At 39.6% G+C, this 22,768-nt stretch overlaps 1 protein-coding gene across 1 annotated transcript in view; it reads right to left on the bottom strand.

Moving 5' to 3' along the window:
- Window positions 1-22,768, bottom strand: part of NOX5 (NADPH oxidase 5) — a 482,672-nt gene that overhangs the window by 324,051 nt on the left and 135,853 nt on the right. Inside the window, exon 7 of the mRNA XM_044076374.1 lies at window positions 17,091-17,266. Within this exon, the coding sequence (XP_043932309.1) occupies window positions 17,091-17,266 (176 nt within the window). The remainder of the gene's footprint in view (window positions 1-17,090; window positions 17,267-22,768) is intronic.

The raw sequence follows: 22,768 nt of genomic DNA, 5'->3' as shown, positions 1-22,768 counted from the left end.
TTCATAGGTAGGTACTAGGCTATGAGCCCTGGGGCCTATACAAGCCCAGCCAAAAAGGTACCCTGGCTTTTCAAGATTTTTCTTGAAGAGTGCTAATGAGGAGCTTTGTTTGATATAGATAGGTAGTTTATTCCAGAGTATGGGAAGTCTCTGGGACAGGAATCTATCCCTCCAGCATGTTCTGTTTATTGTGGTGACAAGGTTTAGGTCCCTAGAGCATGCAGCTCGGAGGGATTGGGATTTCTTTAAGTGGTGCATGTCCAACAGCTCTGGGTTTGACATAGCTTTGTATGTTAGGCAGAGATCACCTCTGAGTAGGCGATATGCGACAGAGTAAAGCTGGAGTTTTTTGAGACAGTCAGAGTAGGGCATCTGTTTGAGGCCAGTAATCCTCTTTGTGAGGTATTTCTGCAGCCTTTCCAGTTGTTGGAGATGTCTTGTGAGGTACATACCAAAAGGGGCGTTGTACTCTATAATGGGTCTAATGAGTGAAGAGTAGAGGGGAACAATAACCTCTTTTTTTCTGGCTGAGAAACCTTTTGTGATGAGGTGTGCCACGTAGAAGGATTTCCTGACTACTGTGGCGATGTGATTATCAAAGGAGAGACTACTGTCCATCAGTGTCCCAAGGTCTCTTATCACACTTTCGATGTTAAGCATACTACCACCTATGTTGTAGTTCATGGGTACAGAGTTTTTACCAAAGGGGATGACAATGCACTTTTTGGCATTGAGCTTGAGGCCATAGCTTTGACACCAGGCATCTGTCTCAGTGAGGCCCTTTTGTAGGATGTCCACATCGTTAGGAGTTTCGATTATGGCTCCTAGTTTGCAGTCATCTGCGAACTTCATTAGCCAAAGACCTTCTGTGTTAGCCTGTACTTCAGAAAAGTAGATACCAAACAGGAGAGGACCCAGGACTGAACCCTGTGGTACTCCACTTGTCACTGGTCTGAAGTCGGATTTTGGAGTCTGCTACTTTCACAGTGTGGGTTCTGTCAGTGAGCCAGTTGGCAACCCATCTTGTGACATAGGGATTTATACCTAGTTTATTGAATTTATCTATAATTCCAGAGTGGGGGATGGTGTCCAAAGCCTTGGCAAGATCTAGATAGGCTGTGTGAACCACCTTACCCTTGTCTACGGCTTTGGTGACTGCTTCAAAGAAGTCTATCAGGTTTAGGAGACATGATCTGCCTTTTACAAACCCAAACTGGGTGGGATCCAGAGTTTGGAGATTACCAATGTCTTTGTTTATAAGTTCCATGATGATACGTTCCATGGCCTTGCAGACCAGGCTCATCAGGCTAATGGGGCGGCAGTTCCCAGGGTCCATGGTGGCTCTCCCCTTGTGGAGTGGGATAACTGTTGCTGTGCACCATTCAGCAGGTACAAAGCCTGAGGTGAGGCTATGATTGAACATGGTACTTAGGTGGGGTGCCAGTTCATTCTGTAGTTCGTGTAGAACACAGCCTGAGATGTTGTCTGGTCCCATGGATGCTGTGTTCTTGGCTTTGGAGAGTGTGGTTTTTACCTGTGCAGCCGTGATTACAGGAACTTTGCATTCTTCCAGTATAGAGATGGGCTCTTTAGGGGGTGAGAGGGGGGTAAAGTTAGCACTGAACCTATCTGCCAGGATGGTGGCAATATCAGTTGGGTCTGTATATTTAGTGCCATTGTGCTGTAACTCAGAGCAGATCTGAGTGTTGCCATTCAGATTCTTGACATAGCTATAGAATGCTTTGTGGTTGTCTTTAGAATCAGTGGCAATTTTGTTTTCATAACTAGCTTTGGAGGATTTTATCAGGGATCACAGCTTTTTACTGAGGCTGCTGTTGGGTGGCACACTGGTGTTGTGAGCTATGTGACACTTCGGTTGTGATTGGTGTTTGTGTTTCAGCTTCAGAGATCCTTGTTGCTTGGGAAGGATACTGTTAAGGGCCTCTGCATATGAGGGTTTAGTGTTGCAATGTGAGGGTGTTGGTGGTGTGGGTTTAGAAAGGCTATGTGTTGCTTGAAGTGTAGTGCAGATGTTAACCTTCTCCTCTTGACTGTCTAGCACAGTCTTGGGTGGAGAGTGCTTTGCTTCCAGTTTGGCTATGTAAGTGCATCTCTCAGAGGTTGTAGAGTTGGGTGGTAGGAGGAGAGGGTTGTCTGTGTACATGAGGCAATTGCTGTATTGCCCCAGTATGCCCAGATTCACCAGGTGGACAGGAGAAATCACCGGAAGCTGACTCTTGGACATGCCTGGTTTGGGGCTTTTTTTTGTAAAGTACAAGAGCTGTTTTCCCTTACCTTAGCAAGGTACTTTGCAGTTATAGGCTGTTTAGTGCCTACAATTAATTTCTGCTTATTAACAAGTAGAGTTGAGTGCTTGTATCAGTTTAAGGCTTCATAGTGCTTTCCAGCAGGTTTTAGAGCAAGTGCTAGTCACAGGGATGCTTAAAGGTAAGATGAAAAAAATGGTTTATCCTAAACACTGCAATATGCACTAGAGGAGTTAGATGTGAAAGTAGATAACTTAAGTTTTACCTGCCTAAAAAGTTAAGTTTTAGTGGAGAGTCACTATTTTTAAAACAGCAAGATAGATTGAAAGGGGTGGTCACTTTTGTATTCTGGTACTATGGAATACAGTAGGACAGCCAATACATTTAAATAGCTGAAGGGGAGAAATTTCACAAAATGATAATTCCAGTAAAAGCAGAGAGGAAATGAGATATATGGTCAAATTAACATAAGGGGCAGGCAACTAGAAAGACAGTGGTGTTTAAGAACACAACAGTAACTGGGTGGCAGAGTGGGGAAAAAAATTCTGCCTGACTCACAAGAGACAGAGCTCTGGTCTCTTTTCAAGTTTTAATATGCAGTTAAAAGCAGGATACAAGTAAAACACAAGGTAAAGAAAACAAATCACAGTATTCAAAATAGAAAAAGTCAATAAAGTAATAGAAAATACAACAAATAAAAAGCAAACTAACCTTTCCCTCACAGCAAAGTGTAGCAGAGTCTAGGTGAGCCTTTCTAGTAAAGCGATCGCTGCTTGATCTATAAAGCCATGTCTGACCCAGAGCTGCCAGATATGCTACACGTAAAGAAATCCCAATCCCTTCATGCTACACACTCCAGGGACCTTAACCTCATTACTACAATAAACAGAACATGCTGGAGGGACAGGTTCCTAACCCAGAGACTTCCCATACTCTGGAACAAACTTTCCATTCACGTCAAGCAGAGCACTTCACTGGCCCTCTTTAAGAGAAATCTTGATGAGTGGGTGGGCAATTGGAAGTCCACCCCAGGGATCACTTCAGTGGCCGTGCTTGACAGGGGCATAGGGAACTAACTTTGGGCGGCATGATGACAGGGAATCTTCTTGGGCTAGGCTTATACAGGCTCCAGGGCTGTTAGCCTAGTACACACCTATGAACCTATGAAATTAACTACTTTGGTATGACAGCACTAAGCCAACAAGAATGACAATTAACTCTTTTTTTAAAAAAAGTTATTGTATTTTTGCTTATAGCATAGGGAAACATGTATTTATATAAAAGAAAACAATCCATGTTAACATGTTCACAGTTACAAACATTATACAGCACAAATACTCATAAACTGATCAGTTCCTGCCTTCCCTTAAACCTAACTCCTCGTCTAAAACATTATTCTACATGTATTGTTCTCAGCATTTCTTTCTCTGTAATTTGCTCCTACCCTTGTCTAAAGATTCCACTTACAATTATTTTAAGTCTACAATATTCACTACTTCAAAGAGAGCTGGTTTAGACTTTGCTTTCCATTTTCATAAGTTCACAGGTTCATAGGTAGGTACTAGGCTATCTGTCCAAGGGCATTTATAAGTCTAGCCAGAGTGTGTCAGCTTTCGCCACCCCATTGATTAATTAACTGATTCTCTGTCAAGCAGAGCCAATGAAGTGATCCCAGGGGTGTATTTGCTGTTACCCATCCACTCGTCAAGGTTTCTCTTGAAGAGTGTTAGTGAAGGGCTCTGCTGATGTAATCTGTAATTTTGTTCCAAAGCATGGGGAGTCTCTGTGACAGGAATCTATCCCTCCAGCATGCTCTATTTATTGTTGTGGTGAGGTTTAGCTCACTAGAGCACGTGGCTCACTTGGAGTTCTTTATGTGGAGCATGTCCATCAATTCTGAGTTGGACATGGCTTTGTAAGTCAGGCAGAGATCACCTCTGAGTAAGTGATATGCCACTGAATACAGCCGGAGTTTTTTCAGTCGGGCTGCGTAGGACATATGTTTGAGGCCAGTAATACTCTTGTTGAGGTACTTTTGTGGTCTTTCCAGCTGTTGGAAGTGTCTTGTGAGGTACATCCCAAATGGGGAATTGTACTCTATGATGGGTCTAATGAGTGATGAGCAGAGGGGCATTATAACCTCTTTATTTCTAGATGCGAACCCTTTAGTAATTAGATGGGCCACATAGAAGGATTTCCTAACTACTTTGGCAATATGATTGTCAAAGGAGAGATTACTATCTACCTGGGTCCCCAGATGTCTTATTACCTCTTCTGTATTAAGGGGGCTGCCACCTATGTGGTAATTCATGGGTTTTTTGTTTTTCCCAAATGGGATGACTATACATGTTTTGGCATTTAGCTTGAGGCCATGACTTTGACACCAGGTGTCCGTCTCAGTAAGGCCCTTTTGGAGGATGTCCGTGTCAGCCGGAGAGTCAATTATGGCTCCCAGTTTGCAGTCATTGGTAAGCCATAGTCCTCCTGTGTTTGCCTGTACTTCTGAGAAGTATATGCCAAACAGTAGGGGCCCCAGGACTGAGCCTTGCGGGACACCACTTGTGACTGGTTTAGAGTCGGACCTGGAGCCCGCTATTCTTACCATGTGAGTTCTGTCTGTAAGCCAGTTTGCAACTCATCTTGTGACATAGGGGTTTATGTTAAGAGTGGTGAGTTGTTCCTGTAATGCCCGAGTGGGGAATGGTGTTGAAAGCCTTGGCGAGGTCAAGGTAGGCTGTGTGAACCACCTTTCCCTCGTCTATGGCCTTGGTGACTGTCTCAAAGAAGTCAACCAGGTTTAGTAGGCATGATCTGCCCTTAACAAAGCCGAACTGGGTCGGGTCAAGTGTTTGTAGGTTCCCAATGTCTTTGTTAATGAGTTCCATGATGTTGCGCTCCACAGCCTTGCAGACCAGGCTAGTCAGGCTTATGGGGAGATAGTTACCAGGGTCAGTTGTGGCCCCTCCTTTGTGGAGAGGAATAACCGTTGCTGTGCGCCATTCTATGGGCATGAAGCATGTGAAGAGGCTGAGGTTGAACAGCATGTTTAGGTGGGGAGTTAGTTCGTTCTGTAGTTCATGCAAGATACAGCCTGGGACACCATCTGGTCCCATTAGCGCTGTGTTTTTGGCTTCTGAAAAGGCTGTTTTCACCTGTGCGTCTGTGAATTTTTGGGACACTACACTTTTCTGGTATTGTTGTGGGCCCTTTTGGAGGTGAGAGGGGAGTGAAGTTTGCACTGAATCTATCTGTCAGGATTATAACCTCTTTATTTCTAGATGCGAACCCTTTAGTAATTAGATGGGCCACATAGAAGGATTTCCTAACTACTTTGGCAATATGATTGTCAAAGGAGAGATTACTATCTACCTGGGTCCCCAGATGTCTTATTACCTCTTCTGTATTAAGGGGGCTGCCACCTATGTGGTAATTCATGGGTTTTTTGTTTTTCCCAAATTGGATGACTATACATGTTTTGGCATTTAGCTTGAGGCCATGACTTTGACACCAGGTGTCCGTCTCAGTAAGGCCCTTTTGGAGGATGTCCGTGTCAGCCGGAGAGTCAATTATGGCTCCCAGTTTGCAGTCATTGGTAAGCCATAGTCCTCCTGTGTTTGCCTGTACTTCTGAGAAGTATATGCCAAACAGTAGGGGCCCCAGGACTGAGCCTTGCGGGACACCACTTGTGACTGGTTTAGAGTCGGACCTGCTGCCCGCTATTCTTACCATGTGAGTTCTGTCTGTAAGCCAGTTTGCAACTCATCTTGTGACGTAGGGGTTTATGTTAAGAGTGGTGAGTTGTTCCTGTAATGCCCGAGTGGGGAATGGTGTTGAAAGCCTTGGCGAGGTCAAGGTAGGCTGTGTGAACCACCTTTCCCTCGTCTATGGCCTTGGTGACTGTCTCAAAGAAGTCAACCAGGTTTAGTAGGCATGATCTGCCCTTAACAAAGCCGAACTGGGTCGGGTCAAGTGTTTGTAGGTTCCCAATGTCTTTGTTAATGAGTTCCATGATGTTGCGCTCCATAGCCTTGCAGACCAGGCTAGTCAGGCTTATGGGGAGATAGTTACCAGGGTCAGTTGTGGCCCCTCCTTTGTGGAGAGGAATAACCGTTGCTGTGCGCCATTCTATGGGCATGTAGCATGTGGAGAGGCTGAGGTTGAACAGCATGTTTAGGTGGGGAGTTAGTTCGTTCTGTAGTTCATGCAAGATACAGCCTGGGACACCATCTGGTCCCATTAGCGCTGTGTTTTTGGCTTCTGAAAAGGCTGTTTTCACCTGTGCGTCTGTGAATTTTTGGGACACTACACTTTTCTGGTATTGTTGTGGGCCCTTTTGGAGGTGAGAGGGGAGTGAAGTTTGCACTGACTCTATCTGTCAGGATGTTGGCAATATCAGTAGGTTCAGTATATTTTGTGCTATTTTGCACTAGTTCAGTGCATATCTGCAAGTTGCCACTTAGATTCTTAACATAGTTAAAGAAGGCTTTGTGGTTATCTTTTGAATCCTTGGCTATTTTTCTTTCGAAGTTAGCCTTGGATGATTTCATGAGGGACCTTAGATTCTTACTAATACTGATCAGGGATGTCTTTTCTTCTTGGTATTTGCTTTTTTTCTGAACTAGTTTCCTCCTTCTATTGTATAGCCTGTTTATTGTGGGGGGGTCCATCAAACTGGTTTTCTTTTGATTGATTTTTGATCTACTGATTGATTTTTTTGGCAGCCACCAGAATTAAACTTAACAAGGCCTTACTGTGGCTAAGCAATTCAGATCCTATAGCCCAGCTCAAAAATAAATAATTTCTTTAGCTACTCCCATTTACTCATCCAACATTTCTTAAAGAGTACTCTGTAAATATTTTTTTAGTCTGCCAATTTATTACAATCCTAAACATATGTTCCCAGTTTCCTCTTTCTTCCCCATCACTCCTCCAACATTTGCCATCTACCTGAGGAAAAATTCTTTGGCATCTGCTTGGGGTATAAAAGTATCCTATACAAACATTTCCAAACAAAATCCCTAAATCTTTTACACTTTTTTGTTTATTTGGGAGCCAAACATATGTCCCCCCATTGTTTCCTTGTGAATTGTTTATCTAATCTCTCTTCTCCATTTCTTCTAACCTCCTCTGATTGATTCCTATAGCTATTGTGCAATATTTTTATGCCCTACTAATTATCCTTTTATAATAGCAGCTTCTGTTCTAGATTGGACTGAAAACTCTAATACAACATGTTTTTCATTTAGGATTCCCCTTAACCTTTCTCCTTGCCTGTACTCTAACATCAATCCCTGATAGGGAAGACCGTCTCTAGTCTGCAGTCCAAACATGTTCTTGGTGTCCTCCCACTCTATACCCTTGGTTCCTTTGCCAGTTTTCTCCACTAAATTCCAACCCTCTATTATCTATTCTATGTACCCTTAATTACAGTCATTCCTATCTGCAGGATCTCCTTTCTCCATTGTCATGATGGCTTAGCTCTTAGAATACTTTCTGCTACTTTATGAATTTAATATTCTGTGTGGCTTTTGTTATTCTCCTTAAGGATCTGCATCTAAAATCCCACTTTCTCCTTATTTCTTGAATGTCACCCTTGCTTCATCTTCATCCCTTACCACTTTGAATTATAAGCTTTCTGCTCTTATTTATTATGTGCCTTAACGGTGTAGTTCTAAAATATCCCTTCAACTCAGGTAATCCTAATCCACCTTGTTCTATTGGAAAGATCAACTTATCCCACTTGAAGCTTGCCTTCTTCCCCTCCCAAATAAAATCCTTCAATTCTTTATTAATTACTGTCTACAGCTTCTCTTCTGGTTGATAAAAATATGCTTGGCCTTTATATAAAACTAAATGGACTAAAAGGATTTTTACTGCTCATATCTTGATATCTATATCCATAAAAAAGATCTTCCAGTTTCTGAGTTTTTGTATTATTATTTATTTTGTCTCCTCCCACATATCCTTAGCTGCTATAACAGAATCCGGTTTAATACATACTTGTAAATTTTTCATTTTATCATGTCCCCATAAATATGGGTGTTGCTGAACCAGTTCACATGTGGGTACATAGTTTACAGCTTTAGCCTTTTTTTTTACTTCCATGTACCAAAAGACTTGAAAATGTCTCAAAATGTTCCACAACACTGAGATGTCCTTTTCTGGTTTTATCAGTTACAAAATAATATCATCTGTAAATAAAGTCACATTTTCTTGATTACCATTACCAATTATATCCTTGAATTTCTGAGTCCTTTAATTTATTTGCCAGTGGCCCTAAATATAAAGCAAACAACTAGAGTAAGAGGGTACCCCTGCTGGTTTCTCTGTTCACACATAACTTATCAGAGAGAAACCCTCCCACTTTAATTTTTGCCTCTGATCCCTGATATATCCCCCAATTGACCATATTACTGTATCAGGGGATGCAAATGCTTCCATTGCCCTACTCATACAATTCCAGCTTACTCTGTCAAATATTTTTTCTGCATCAAGACTCACCAACAACAGCAGTATCCCCCTTACACACACACACACACACACACACACACACACACACACACACACACACACACACACACACACACACAAAACCACATTGATCCATATCTGTCAATTTTGGCAATACCTTTACCGTTATTTTAGCTATTACAGACATAAAAACATTATAATCATGATTTAACATTGCATTATGAATATATAAAGCTGGATCTGATGGGGCTTTTCCTTCTTTAGCTATTACAGCCACTAAAGCATTCATCCAGGATGGTGGTACTCCCACTCCTTTTAAAATGCTGTTTAACAAAACCTTCCAGTTCTTTATCAATTTCTTCCCTCCAAGCTTCCAAATTTCCACAGGAATACCATCTATTCCAGGAGACTTTCCTGCAGATTGACTATAGATTACCATGTTTATCTCGTTTCCCATCTTAACTGCTAATTGTTGAGCCTCATCTGCCTCTAACTTTGGCATACCCAAGTCTTCCAGAAATGCTTCCATTTGTGCATTTTCTTCATTTCCACCTTCCTCTGCATCATACAAATGTTCATAAAATGTCTGAAATACCTCTAATACTTGTATAGAATCTGTTGTTATTTTTCTTGTTATAGGCTCCTTATGTTTAGCAGCAACTCTTTTTACTTTTTGTTGCCTAAGTCATTATGCTAAATGTTTTTGTGTTCTGGAGATCTTATCAAAAACAGTTGCTTAACAGCAATATTTCTAAACCCATGCATATTATCTAGATACTCCCTTTTATTTTCTCTTTAACAATCTACATTTCTGCCTCTTCTTGTTCTGTGAGATCCCCCTTATTCTGTAATGAATTGCTAGTTGCCAGCTGACTCACAGACAGGACCCAGAATGACAGGATTGATGATACCACCTCCACTAAAAGACAGGTCACCAGCGGGGTACCTCAGGACTCCATGCTGGGAATGCTCCTGCTTGTCATCTACTTCTTGGAGGAAAAGGCTAATGTTAAGGGCCTTTGGTTTACCAAGTTCGCAGCTGACTGCAAACTGGGAGCTATCACAGATTCCCTCCATGACACAAACATCTTACAAGAAGGTCTAATACAGACAAAATGGATGGTGCCACAGTCATGGACTGAAACTCATGCCAAGAAATTCATTATAGTGCCTTTTGGGAAAGCTGCCATCAACACTAATTACTCCATCAATAAAGCATTCCTAAAAGTTGACCCTGTAGTCAGGGATCTGGAGATTTATGTAGGCAGTAATCTGGCCTTTGAGCATCAGAACCCCTAGATTAAAGGATTTAAATTTTGTTTGTGACATAAATAAGACATGGTAGCAAGACAGATATGTGTCTCAGAGGCTCTCCATGCTGTCGAAGAGGCTGCACATCCATATGAAACAGAGTCCATCCCTAACCGTATTTAAGCTTAACCTTGACCAATGGATGTGAAATCAGAAATTTACCCCGGGTCTGGCCCCAGTGACTTTGATAGACAGAGGTAGACAGTAATGCCCAAACTAACATACCGCAAACCATATAACCTCTAGAAACTTCCTATCTAAGCTACTCCCTCCTAATAAATGCCTATGATACTTAAGGACATAATTGGGTTAGATTGCATTGCTAGGCTTATAAAGGCCCTTGTGATAATTAGCCTAGCATGACCTATGAACACTTGTCAGTCCCTGTAAATAATTCATGTTACTTTTTAACCATATCTCTCTTTTACTTCTATCATATTTTTAAACTCAACTTTCATTTACCCCACTCACTAGATCATCATCATTCTCGGATCATCTCTTTCCATTTCTTCCTATCCTCTGCATCTTGCTCTGTCACACCAACCGCCTGCATGTCCTCTCTCACCACGTCCATAAACCTTATCTTAGGCCTTCCTCTATTCCTCTTACCTGGCAGCTCCATCCTTAGCATCTTTTTCCCAATATACCCATCATCCCTCCTCAGCACATGTCCAAACCACTCTCTTGCTTTGTCGCCAAACTGTCCAACATGAGCTGACCCTCTAATATACCGATTCCTAATCCTATCTATCCTAGTCACACCGATTGCAAATCTTAACATCTTTAACTCTGCCACATCCAGCTCTGACTCCTGCCTTTTTGTCAATGCCACTGTCTCCAACCCATATAACATAGCTGGTCTCCTTTCACTCTTACGGATACCGTCTGTCCACATCACTCCCTGACACTCTTCTCCACCCATTCCACCCTGCTGCCTGTCTCTTCTTCTCCTCTTCCACATTCACCATTACTCTGAACTGTTGATCCCCAACTCTACTCCTGCATCCTCACCATTCCTCTACCCTCCCTCTCATTTACACACATATATTCTGTCTTAGCCCTGCTGACCTTCGTTCCTCTGCTCTCCAGAGTCTCCTCAACCTGATTCCTACTCTCACTACAGATCACAATGTCATCTGCAAACATCACAGTCCACAGGGCCTCCTGTCTGATCTCATCTGTCAACCTGTCCATCACCACTGCAAATGCATCTGTAGTGCTCTTTCTGGCATGAAACCATACTGCTGATCACTCATCATCATCACCTCTTCTTAAACTTTTTCCTCTACTCTTTTCCCAACATAACAAGCTGTGACTAATCAGTTTTATCCCTCTGTAGTTACTGCAGCTCTGCACATCACCCTTATTCTTAAATATAGGACACAAAACTTTTCTCCTCCTCCCTCAGGCATCCTCTGACTTTCCAAAATTTCATTAAACAATCTAGTTAGAAATTCCACTGCCATTTCTCCTAAGCACCTCCATGCTTCCATTGGTATGCCATCTGGGCCAACAGCCTTTCCATTCTTCATCCTCTTCATAGCTGCCCTTACTTCCTGCCTGCTAATCTGTTTCACTTCCTGATTCACTATCCCACATCATCCAACCTTCTCTCTCTCTCATTCTCTTCATTCATCAGCCTCTCAAAATACCTCATCTCCTTATACTCATGTCTACTTTCTTCATCTCTTTGACAATCCCACTTCTTCTTCCTCTTCCTCTGTATACTCTCCTGTACTTCCTCATTCCACCACCAGGTCTCCTTGTCCTCCTTCCTCTGTCCAGATGTCACACCAAGCACCTTTCTAGCAGTCACCCTTACTAGTTCTGCTGTAGTTACCCAGCTATTCGGCAACTCTCCACTGCCTCCCAGTGCCTGTCTTAACTCTTCCCTAAACTCCACTTCACAATCACCCTTTTAACTTCCACCATTTAATCCTTGGCACAGCTTTCACATTCCTCCTCCTCTTCTTGATCACCAACGTCATTCTACATACCACTAATCTATGCTGCTTAACTACACTTTCACCTGCCACCACTTTAGAGTGTCCAATGTCCTTAGACTGGCCCTCCTACATAGTATATAATCAACTTGTGAGCATCTTCCTCCACTCTTATTCACCACAGCCATGTCCATCCAATCCACAATCATCTGACCTTCTGCATTCCTCTCCTTAACACCATACCTACCCATCACTTCCTCATCCCTCTGTTCACTTCACCAACATGCCCATTAAAGTCCCAATCACTAGTCTCTCACCCTTGGGTACACTCACCACAACTTCATCCAACTCACGAGCATATGCACTAACAACATTCATCATTACACCATCAATTTTACTTCATAAACATCAACACTCTTGGCATATTGTTCCTTTAGTATAACCCTACCCCATTTCTCCTGCCATCCACACCATGATAAAACAATTTGAACCCGTTTCCTAAACACCTGGCCTTACTTCCCTTCCATCTGGTCTCTTGCACACACAATATATCAACCTTCCTTCTCTCCATCATATCAGCTAGCTCTCTTCCTATACCAGTCATACTGCCAACATTCAAAGTTCCTACCCTCACTGCTACACTCCTAACCTTCCTCCTATCTTCCTGCCTTTACCCTGTTGGCTAACAAAATGCACTGGCTTGTGCATCCCCAGTGGCTCACTCACTAGATATAACTGCTAAAAATTTCTGTCTCGCCTAATAACTCTTGAACAATTCCCACTACCCAGTCCTTAAATTCATTTCTTTTTAACAGGTATGTGGGGAAGCACCAGTGTCTCATTTGTACTTCAGTGCCTTGCATTTTTATCTCAGTTGTTACTGGTGTATGATCTGAAATAGTTGTTGAATGTGTGTCAAAGCTTTCATTAAATGCACATATTCCTGTGAAATATAATTTCTGTCTAATCTTCCAGTTATCGTATCTTTGGGAATAATATGTAAATTCTCTCTGAATTCCAGCTATTGAATTAATGTCTTCCATACCAAATATTTTCATACATTTCTTCAATAAATCTACTCTCTTTTGTTACATTTTCCCTTCTAAGCCACCTAAATACATCCTCATTTTTGCAAATCAAGTTCCAGTCCCTACCTATAAGTAATACTTCCTTCTGAAAGCTGATTATTTCTCCCAAAATGTAGCTAATCTCCATAATAGAAGTTTTAGGTGAAATATAAATACATGCCAGCATAATCCTCCTCCCTTACCAGTAGCCCCTTAGCACAAATCGACCATTACTATCTTTCTTGTCCTATTCAACCACTATTGGAGCTCCTCTAGCAATTACTATAAGTACTCCCCTTTTCTTTTGTCCCTAATAGTCTGCAGAATAGCCATCTTGAAATCCTTTCTTTATTAAATTCACATGCTCACTTCTTTCCAGATGTGTCGCTGTAGCTTTACTATTTGCAATCTGCATTTCTGAATATAATTCAATACTGTTAGCTTTTTGTCTATATGTGTGAGGCCATTCATGTTCCAAAATAATATGTCCAGTGTAGCCATTATAAGAAGTTATTATTCCCACCTATTGTATATTACAGCTTTTTTAAATGTCTATTTCCAGCTTTTGTGTTACATGTGCCCATTAATGTTTGGCAGGTTGATTCTTTATACAGTTGTTTCTTGTCATCTCCATTTGAACCTGTGACACATTTTTACAAGACTTCTTATTTTAATGAAAACCCACAAACAAAAAATGAACACACCCCTAGAACACCTCCATAACCTATTCATTTAAAACAAACACACAAAGCTATGTACATCTTCAAATAATGATGGTTAACCCTACAAATAGAAGCAATTGCCCCAAATCAACAGTTGCACACTCACAGGCATTAATTAGCCCAAAATTAAGGTTATCCATGTCAAAATGCAAGTTACAGTGTGTGCTCCTACTTACACTAATTGCTGTTTCTTCTTTTCTTATCTTTATTCCCCTCCCAGATGTGAGATTTTGTTTTCAGAAAACATAAACCATTAACTTTTAATATTAAGAAAAAGTATACTGGCTATCTTTAAGTAAAATTAAATTATTTAATGTTCTAGTAAATGTTACCAGAAAACCTGCTGTCTCATATTTACTTCCATTAATGTCAAACTTTATTTTTTTACTAAACTGCTTGCCCTTGTACCTTTTAATTTTGCATTTCTCTCAGTATTCAATGTCCACACCTCTCATTTTATTACCTTCTACTTTAGTCAGCTTGTATCCATGGAAACATAAGAAGAAAATATAGAGCTGCCCTCAGTTCGACATTTCTCATCTGGCACTGAACATTTATTTGCTTAAATAAAACTATTTATAACATTATAGTCTCTCATTTTTAAAACCCACCTGCATTTACAAAAAACTTGTCATTAGATTAAGCCAAGTGCATTAATCCAGACATTCACCTATGCAAAAGTAAAAGAAAACATTTTGATTCTACACATATTATAAACAGTGCACCTTACACCCCATTCCCTGCCCTAACAGTCCAAGATTACAACCTATTGACTGAAACAGCTTTTCTTCCAGCCTTTCTTCTCTTGTTGCATTGTAACGCCTACATTTCTTAAAACTAAGAGAGAGAAAAGTACCCATTTACTTAAGTATTTTTATCACATACAACAATCACAGAAAATACTTTACTATACAACATGCAGTTTATATCATAAAGTGTTTTATACAATTACTGTTAAGAACAAAATTGTTTTACTTACAGTTACTTTTTTCTTTTTTTTTCACACTTTTTTCCTTTTCTTTCCAAACATTAATGGCATAAAGTGGGACATGTACATGCCAGTCATGTCAGTCTCCCAAAAAATTTAGCAAAGTCAACAAAAATCCAGTCCTTCTCAGCCACGTTTTCTTATAAAGCCACATTTCACAAATACAATTGATGCTTAATAGTCTCAAATTTATTCACTAATTTCAGTGTTGCCAATCTTGCTGTTCATCTTCATTTCCTAACCCCAGATTCCATTTCAAGTCCAAGGTACTCCTGATTCTTCTAGTCAACTCCTTTGATTTTCTTCTGTCTCTAAAGCACTTTACTTTGTAACACTGGGAAATGTTTCACTGGCCAAGTCTGTCTATGAGCCATACCATTAGAAGAATGAGAAACAGAGGCCCCTTATGTTTGATGGCTCATCCCTTTTTAGACAAACTTTTGCATTCCCCCCTTAGCCTCTTCAGCATCAAAAATTACTTTGATCGTCCAGGAAAAATATTCTGAAGAAAGCTGGGTACAACAGCTTGAATCTGCCTTTCAATGTTCTCTGATTGCTGGGATAAATGTGCATCTCTTCTGCCAAATGTACAGTGAATAATCATTTTCCACAAACACTCTACTGTCTCCAATTTTTAATATTTTGCCCTTCTGCCACAATTTTGTCAGGATCAATTCTTTCTGCTGCTATGGTTGCACCTTCCCTTATAAAGGTCTTAGCTGCTTTCTAATGGCCATGGAAGATGCACACAATGAGCCTTTTCAATTAACAAACTGGGCTGTGGAATACCAGTCCAGTTACTTATTTGTGCTTTCATAAAATTAATACAGTCTTTTCCTTTCAGTTTCTCCAACACAGCAGAAAATCTTAGGTTTTCTCTGTATACTCTGCCCTCTAACTATACCATTTTTTTGAAACACCTCTTCTTGAGTAGTTTCATACTCAGTCAGACTTTTCTTAATTTTGACCTTTGATTTTTCCAGTTTTATCAGTTCATCTGACTAGCTGTTTAAAACTTCTTCCATTTTTTTCCAGCCTTTGTTATTTGAGTTGATATACTTTTTCAATGTTTCATTTATTTTAATCAACTCTGAGCACATCAGACCTAGTATTTTTTCTTCTAAATTAATGGAAGCCATCACTTATACCAAAGCTGGAGCTTAAACTGTTTTTGCTGAACAGCTGCAGGATTCTTCACTGTCATGTTTTCTCTTCACCTATTGTAAATGATTTACTTTCAGTATCTCTGAGTTTTTTCTTTGCTGGCATCCAGGCAGGGTACTTTCTAGCCAGTAACTGAATTTTACTAAAACAGGCAGAATTACCTGCCCTTATTTAGCAGTTTCTTTTTTTCACACTAGAAGAGCTGAAATTAAGCTGTTGATCAGTGTGCAGTCATCTTGGAAAGCTGATGTCAATGAAGGAATTTTTTCACAATACTTGGTGTATGGTATATGAGAAGGAACCTCCATTTTTCTTCTGCAGCTATAATTTATTTGAACCAATCATCATCTAAGTATGAGCAGCTACCTGATAATAAGGAATAAAGCATCCGATAACTTGTAAGGCTGGTGATTTTGTGTTTATAACAAGGAAAAAAGGATGTTTTTAAAATTTAGACTGCTCATTTATTAACGAAGAACTGCACAAATGAAGAATTTAAGACTCTAAATATATAAGCAAATCTGTATTTGTCTTAAAGATGCTTTTATTTGCACTTTGCTTCATACTGGCTGTATATTATGCACTCTAATTATATTAAGTCATTCTGAAGGAATGGCAAAGTCCAAGGAAAATCAACAAATTACATTAACACAAGTGACAAACAAAATAATTTCTATGTTTAAAAACTTCAGATTATAAGCTTTCTGTTCTGACTGTTGAATCATAGCATAGGATCTGTTGATCACATGAATACGTAATATGCACACTTATGAGTCCAGTCCATCTAACACCTTTTTAGTTTAATGTTGCCCTGTTGGTGAGCAGCATTTTGCAGATGTTTTGAATTCAGCTGAATATCATTCTTTCCAGAACACGACACTTACAACAATCTATAAACTTGCTATTTACCTATAGTACTGCTACAAATCTTCATAGTGATGTGTAAAAAAATATTTAATCATATCTTTGACTAAATCAGAGGTTGCTTTTTACAGTGTGGGGTATAAATGTAAATGTTATTTCAGTAAAAACAAAAAAAAACAAATGACAGTTAAAGGCATATAACTGCAGTGACACTACATTAAGCAGAAACATAACTTGGTATGCACAGATTCTATTATATTTAGTAATGCTTTTAAACATTTGCAATGTCCTACCTCAAAATGGCCACTTCTGCGAACACAAGTGCTTGAACATATTAGTATCAGAGAGATAAGCAGCTGTAGAACAATTCCAGTGATGGATGCTGTTCCATGTATCCAGCCAATCCTAGGTCTTGTTGTAAGGAAGTACTCCCACAACTGAAATGTTGCATTTTTTTTAACCATATTTACTAAAGGAGATAAATATTTTCATTACAAACAGAAACATATAATTCTGCATTGATGTATTTGCTAAGTGCTCACTACAGTAGTTAAATAAAGACTAACATCTGTTTATACTTTTGCTGCTCTTATTTTAGTATTTGGCTTGTACATGTTAAATATTAATGATTAATTCATTACATATTAAACTATTTGCTTTATGAAAATATGTTGTGTAGATGAATAGAAAATAATTTTGCATAAATACTACATGAAAAACAAACTACAGATTTAGTGAACTAGGAAGTGTAAAACAAGTTATGACACAGGAACAAGACTGATTAGTTTCATATATCAGAACCTGAGCTCGTGAGTGCAGTTTAACAGTTTCCAATATGGCTTCCACTTACATAAGACAAACACCACATCAAAATTTCTCATTTCCCTGGCATTTTCACTATGTCTTAGCAAACACACATTCTGGATCAGTCCATTGTATATAGTGCAGTCCCAGCAAGTAGCAAAAAGGGTACCAGTGATATAGCTTCCTTAGATTCAAAGCTTTCAGCGTTCTCCTCCATTCAATCTGCTATAAATTAGCTCATTAACATCTGTTTAAAGGCAGTGCTGCCTCCAGCACTGTTAATGTTTTAAATATTCTGGTTTCAAAGGTTCAAACCTTCATGTAATTCAGGAGCATGCCAACAAAATTAAAGCTTAAGTGGATTTTTTCAGCTCTCTTTAAAAAGGAAGTTTTTATGGCAAAACTTCCTCAGGCTGAAGGCTACAAGAGGGACTTCCACAGAACTTACACCAATTCTTGCTGCCATGTCTATTGGCTTAGAGAGATAAAGCCCCTGAGTACAACCCAGGTGACCCAATCTTAATGTGATTGCAATGTCTGCAATACCATTTAACTTTGATTCATGGCCATTTCCACTATAGGTTATGCACCTTCAGTAAGACACAGTAGGAATGTTATACTGCTTATTCAAAGTATTGGAGTACATTGCTTGAATCAATAAACTATGGTGAAGACATGATTATCTTCAGGAAAGTTTTTTATTCTTGGACATCAGAAATAAAGTTTAAAACAAACTGTAATCACACCATGTTCCGGGAAGGACTCCCATATGTAGTTATTTTTCAATGAATCTTTGAATTCCTGAAAGTTGCTTTTTGATTCCACTAATGCATTCCAAGGCGTGGTTTATCAGTTTTTTAAACACAGCAAGAGTATCTTATTGACAGTGAGTTGTTTGATTTACAGTTACAAATGAACCAGTTAGGCCCTGTTTGTATATTTTAACAAGATCCAAAGGATCTTGCATAATTCACTAGGTAGACCTACTGTGACAGCATTAGCTTCATTTCAATCTATGAGTAAACAAGTCAGAGAAAATTAGACTACCCTTTCTTTTTTGATGTGCTGTCTTTATCTACTTGGAGGATCGTATTAACTCTATTAATTCATTACATCATTAGTTAGCTTTAGAACTGAACACTGCAGTTTCTAATGATTTTCTATGTGATGATACTTTAATCATTTCACATAAATAATTATTTAATATATCTGGATACCTGCTCTACCAAGTTAACATTATAAGCATTATTATGTGAATACATTTTGCACTGAGAAATACCTATATGTGCAAGAACTCTGAACAAAGCCAAAAATAAATAGGGGACAAATGCCAGAAATCAGGGACAGATCTGAAATATTACTCTTAGGCACTTAGAAAGTTGATGAAATAACAGATTTTGCATTAACATGCATTTTCTGAAGCATATAACGCTTGAAATTCAAATCTATGTCACAATTTAGTGACCTCAGTCTTTACTGATTTGCCAGAAAAAAACACACATTTTAGGAGGAATATATCAAAAATAGGAGGCAAATATGCGATCATTCTGCAAAAATCTGGACAGTTGAGAGGTAGGCTCTGAGGTATATCAAGCTGCACATTGGACTAAGAGGAAATAGATGGTTTGTGACCTAGAGCTTGAATTTATGGTGCTGTTTTATACATGTCATTCTTTTAACATGTCAAAACCACAAACAGAATGCTTGTGCGCAATATGGAGGGCACTTCCCAGACTTGTGAGGACCTCCATGGCACAGAGAGATAGAGCCCTGACTGCAACATCAGTGATACAGTTTATCTTTGCTGATATGGACACTGAAGAAGACTGGCGTGAGGGATGGGAATTGGCTGGATGATATGGGTTCATCTCTACTCAGTAGAGGCTGGCAGCTGTCTTAATGGATCTTAACACATTTTAATGAGTATTATTTAGATAGTTCAGCTAGACAAGAGCAGAAGTCTGAAGGCTGTGCATGTCTGTGTTAAATCTCATTTACAATAGGCACTTTCAACTTTTTCATCTCAAATAGCCCAATATGGCCTAAGCTAGCTGATAAAGTGATAGCTGTCCAGTACAGTAAAACTTTAATAATCCACACAGGGACCAGGATCAAAACAAAAGACCAACCTGAATTGGAAAAACTGGTCTTTTTGCTTTGCTCCTGGTCTCTGTGTAGATTAAAATTTTACTGAAGTTACGCTGCTTCCTTTGCTGATTCTTTCATGGCTTTGGTTCACTTGTGCCTATTGAGGATTGCAGCTGGTTAGCATCACAGCTAAGAGCACTGTTTCGGTTGCCCAGCCCAATAAGCTACCCATGTTATATATCATCTGCATCCCTCTATTACATTTATTCTGTTTGAAAGTCTAAAGCAAAACTTCATCCCACATATGAAAAATAGAAATCTGTTACTATGACATACTAATGACAGTGTATTTGGCCACTGCATAGTGATAGCAGCATATTTACTGACATAAACCTTACAATACTAATGAGGGAGCAGACCATTAAATAGATGTCAGTAATCACCTCCTCATTAATCTAGCCATCACGATCGCTCCCAGCAAATTTTAGAACCTTATTTTGCCATCTAACACAAGTGATCATGTACTAGTAATTTTGCACTACTTGCAGGAGGGTAAACGTGTCTGTAGTGTCAGCTCCATGGGATAGAAGGATGTTGCCATGACTATACTGCAGAGGACCCAAGTTCAAATAGGGGGATGATTGCTAGAGTGAAGTGGCAGTCACTGACTTACCCATCCGGGAGGAGGAATAGTTGGTGGTGTAGTCCACCATGACACACTAAAGTACCATAGCTGATGAAGGTCAAGGTAAGGGACCCTGTAAAAAAAAAAACAGGTGTGTAGTCTTTGTCAAGTAGCATGAAGGCAGAAATGCATGAAGCACACACAATTCAAAGGGCTAGTATTACAAGATACTCATCAGCCACTATGGGGACTTGGTGCACAGTTTAAAAAAATAAAAAAAGGGGGGGGCTGCCCCAGTAATGGAATGCAATAGCCAAGCTGTCCCATGGGGAATTAATGGGCCAGTAAAGTCATTGGAGGACAGATTATCAGCAGGCAGCATGGAACAAAAAGGATACAAAGTGTCTACAGTAACTTTCTCAGTCTGAACAAAGTCTATTAATAATCTGTATGCCCTTCTAGTTTAGCTGAAATGTGCAGAATTGAGCTCTGTTCATAAGTTATCTGAGCAGGAGAAATATATAGGTGTCTTTAAAGGTTTACCTTCATTTGTTCAGTAATGTAATGCATGATCGTGCATATGCGCGACTCTAAATAGTGAATTACAGAACCTTTGCGAGCCCAAATGCTGAAAATGGTTTGCTGAAAACCCAGATTCGACCCTTTTCAAACTCCATCACAACAGTGCACTCCCCGTGACATTTAGAAGGCATCACCAGATTTCTCCAAACACCATTATACAGGGGGGGCAAGCCTCCCCTGCACCCCCCATGTAGGGGGGCTGTGCCCCCCACACCCACTGCTACTTTAATATACCAAGATCGCACTACAGTGAGGGAAGAGGTACATATTCTGACCCCACTGTAGTGCTATCTCTACTCAAAAAGCTGAATTCCCATGAGCAAATACACAGTAGCATTCACTCAGGTGTGATTTTGGCCATACATGTTTCGTCATTACCGACTTTTGAAATCGTCCTTTCACACAACTGCCATCACAGATGTGCATGTCAAACAAATGAAGGTAAACCATCTTTAAACAACCTTACCAGACAATTGTATAGAATAAGTACCACCCCCAATTACAAGAAAGAAATGTGGAGCAGGGAAGACTTTTTTGCTGCATAATACATCATGGGTTCAATGAAAGCAGCAGTAAGATAAGGTTTCCAGACTAAAGGATGTAGAGCTGTAATACAGTGCCATGAAATCTACTAGAGGGTGAAAATGTATTAATTAATTTATGTGCCTTTGTTAACCAGGGTAGTAAAACTGGCCTAAAATAGCCAATTTTCAACAACGTCCCAGGGAGTAAAGCTCCACAGATATATGATAGAAAATGCAAAATTAAAACACAAAAATATAATCACTTGGTACATGCACACAAAAGGGTATAATGTAAACAACATATACATATAAATAATAACAGCAAACTAAAAAAAAATCAAAAAGAAAAAAGATAAAATGCATTCAATAGACTCAACAGTACAAGACAAAAGCTATGAAAAAACAAAGGATTTTAGACAAAGGCAAACAACATTAGCATGAAAAGACCAATAGCTTCTAGAAGAAGATACAAATCACACCCTCTAGTCTAGTATCATGATACAGTATCTCCATAAGTACCCCTTTAAAAACAATAACTGTAGGGAAGTCGCACACATCCTAGCCATACCCATATACCAGTAGTTCAGAAGGAGCGCAACCCCCTTTTCTGTAACCATTTGAAATGTTGCCACCTGCTAGAGCAAGTCCAAAAAATGCAGAGATGGAATGGCTGAAAGATCAGACACACATATAGTAAGTTCAAGATGCCATTTCTTGGAATATTCTGTTTTCCAAGGTATGGCAATCTCAGAGTTGGTATATATATATATATATATATATATATATATATATATATATATATATATATATAAGTTTGGGGTGTGGGGGACTTGCCACCTCAAATGGGGGTGCAAAGGGACCTTGCCTTCCCTGCAAAAAGAAGTTTTAAGCAGAAAAGTGATTTTCAAGATTCGCGCTTCTCCTGTGTTTTCTTTTTTTTGGGGGGGGGGGGGTGTTAGCACTACGTATTTCGAGTATCAACATTTCAATAGGGAGTCCCCTTTTTTTTATTTCTTAGCTCTGTGTCAGCAGAAACTTCCATAACTCTCATATGTCTTCATGTTTTTGTTCTGCTTCACTTAAAACTTTCATAACTCTGCTGTGTTTTGAGAGCAGAGCCACTACTTAAGCTGAATATGTTATCCCTAGGTACCCATGGCACTGATTTGTGGTTTATTTCACCCTGCATGACATTCTTATCAAAACCTCTAACAAACAAACCAAACCCTTCAGTTTCTTATAACTCTGTTTCTCTGAACTGGAAAGCTCTGTAGTGGTTCATGTCACAAAGGCATCTTCCCCTGGTTCACCATCTGACTTTTGGCTCATTTCACCATAACATTGCTTG

This window comes from Protopterus annectens, chromosome 7.part0 (assembly GCF_019279795.1).
Source record: "Protopterus annectens isolate FY-2018-M chromosome 7.part0, PAN1.0, whole genome shotgun sequence".
Classification (NCBI taxonomy): Eukaryota; Metazoa; Chordata; order Ceratodontiformes; family Protopteridae; genus Protopterus; species Protopterus annectens.
The sequence above is the reverse complement of the archived record's forward strand: the minus strand, read 5'-3'. Positions and strand labels throughout refer to the sequence as shown.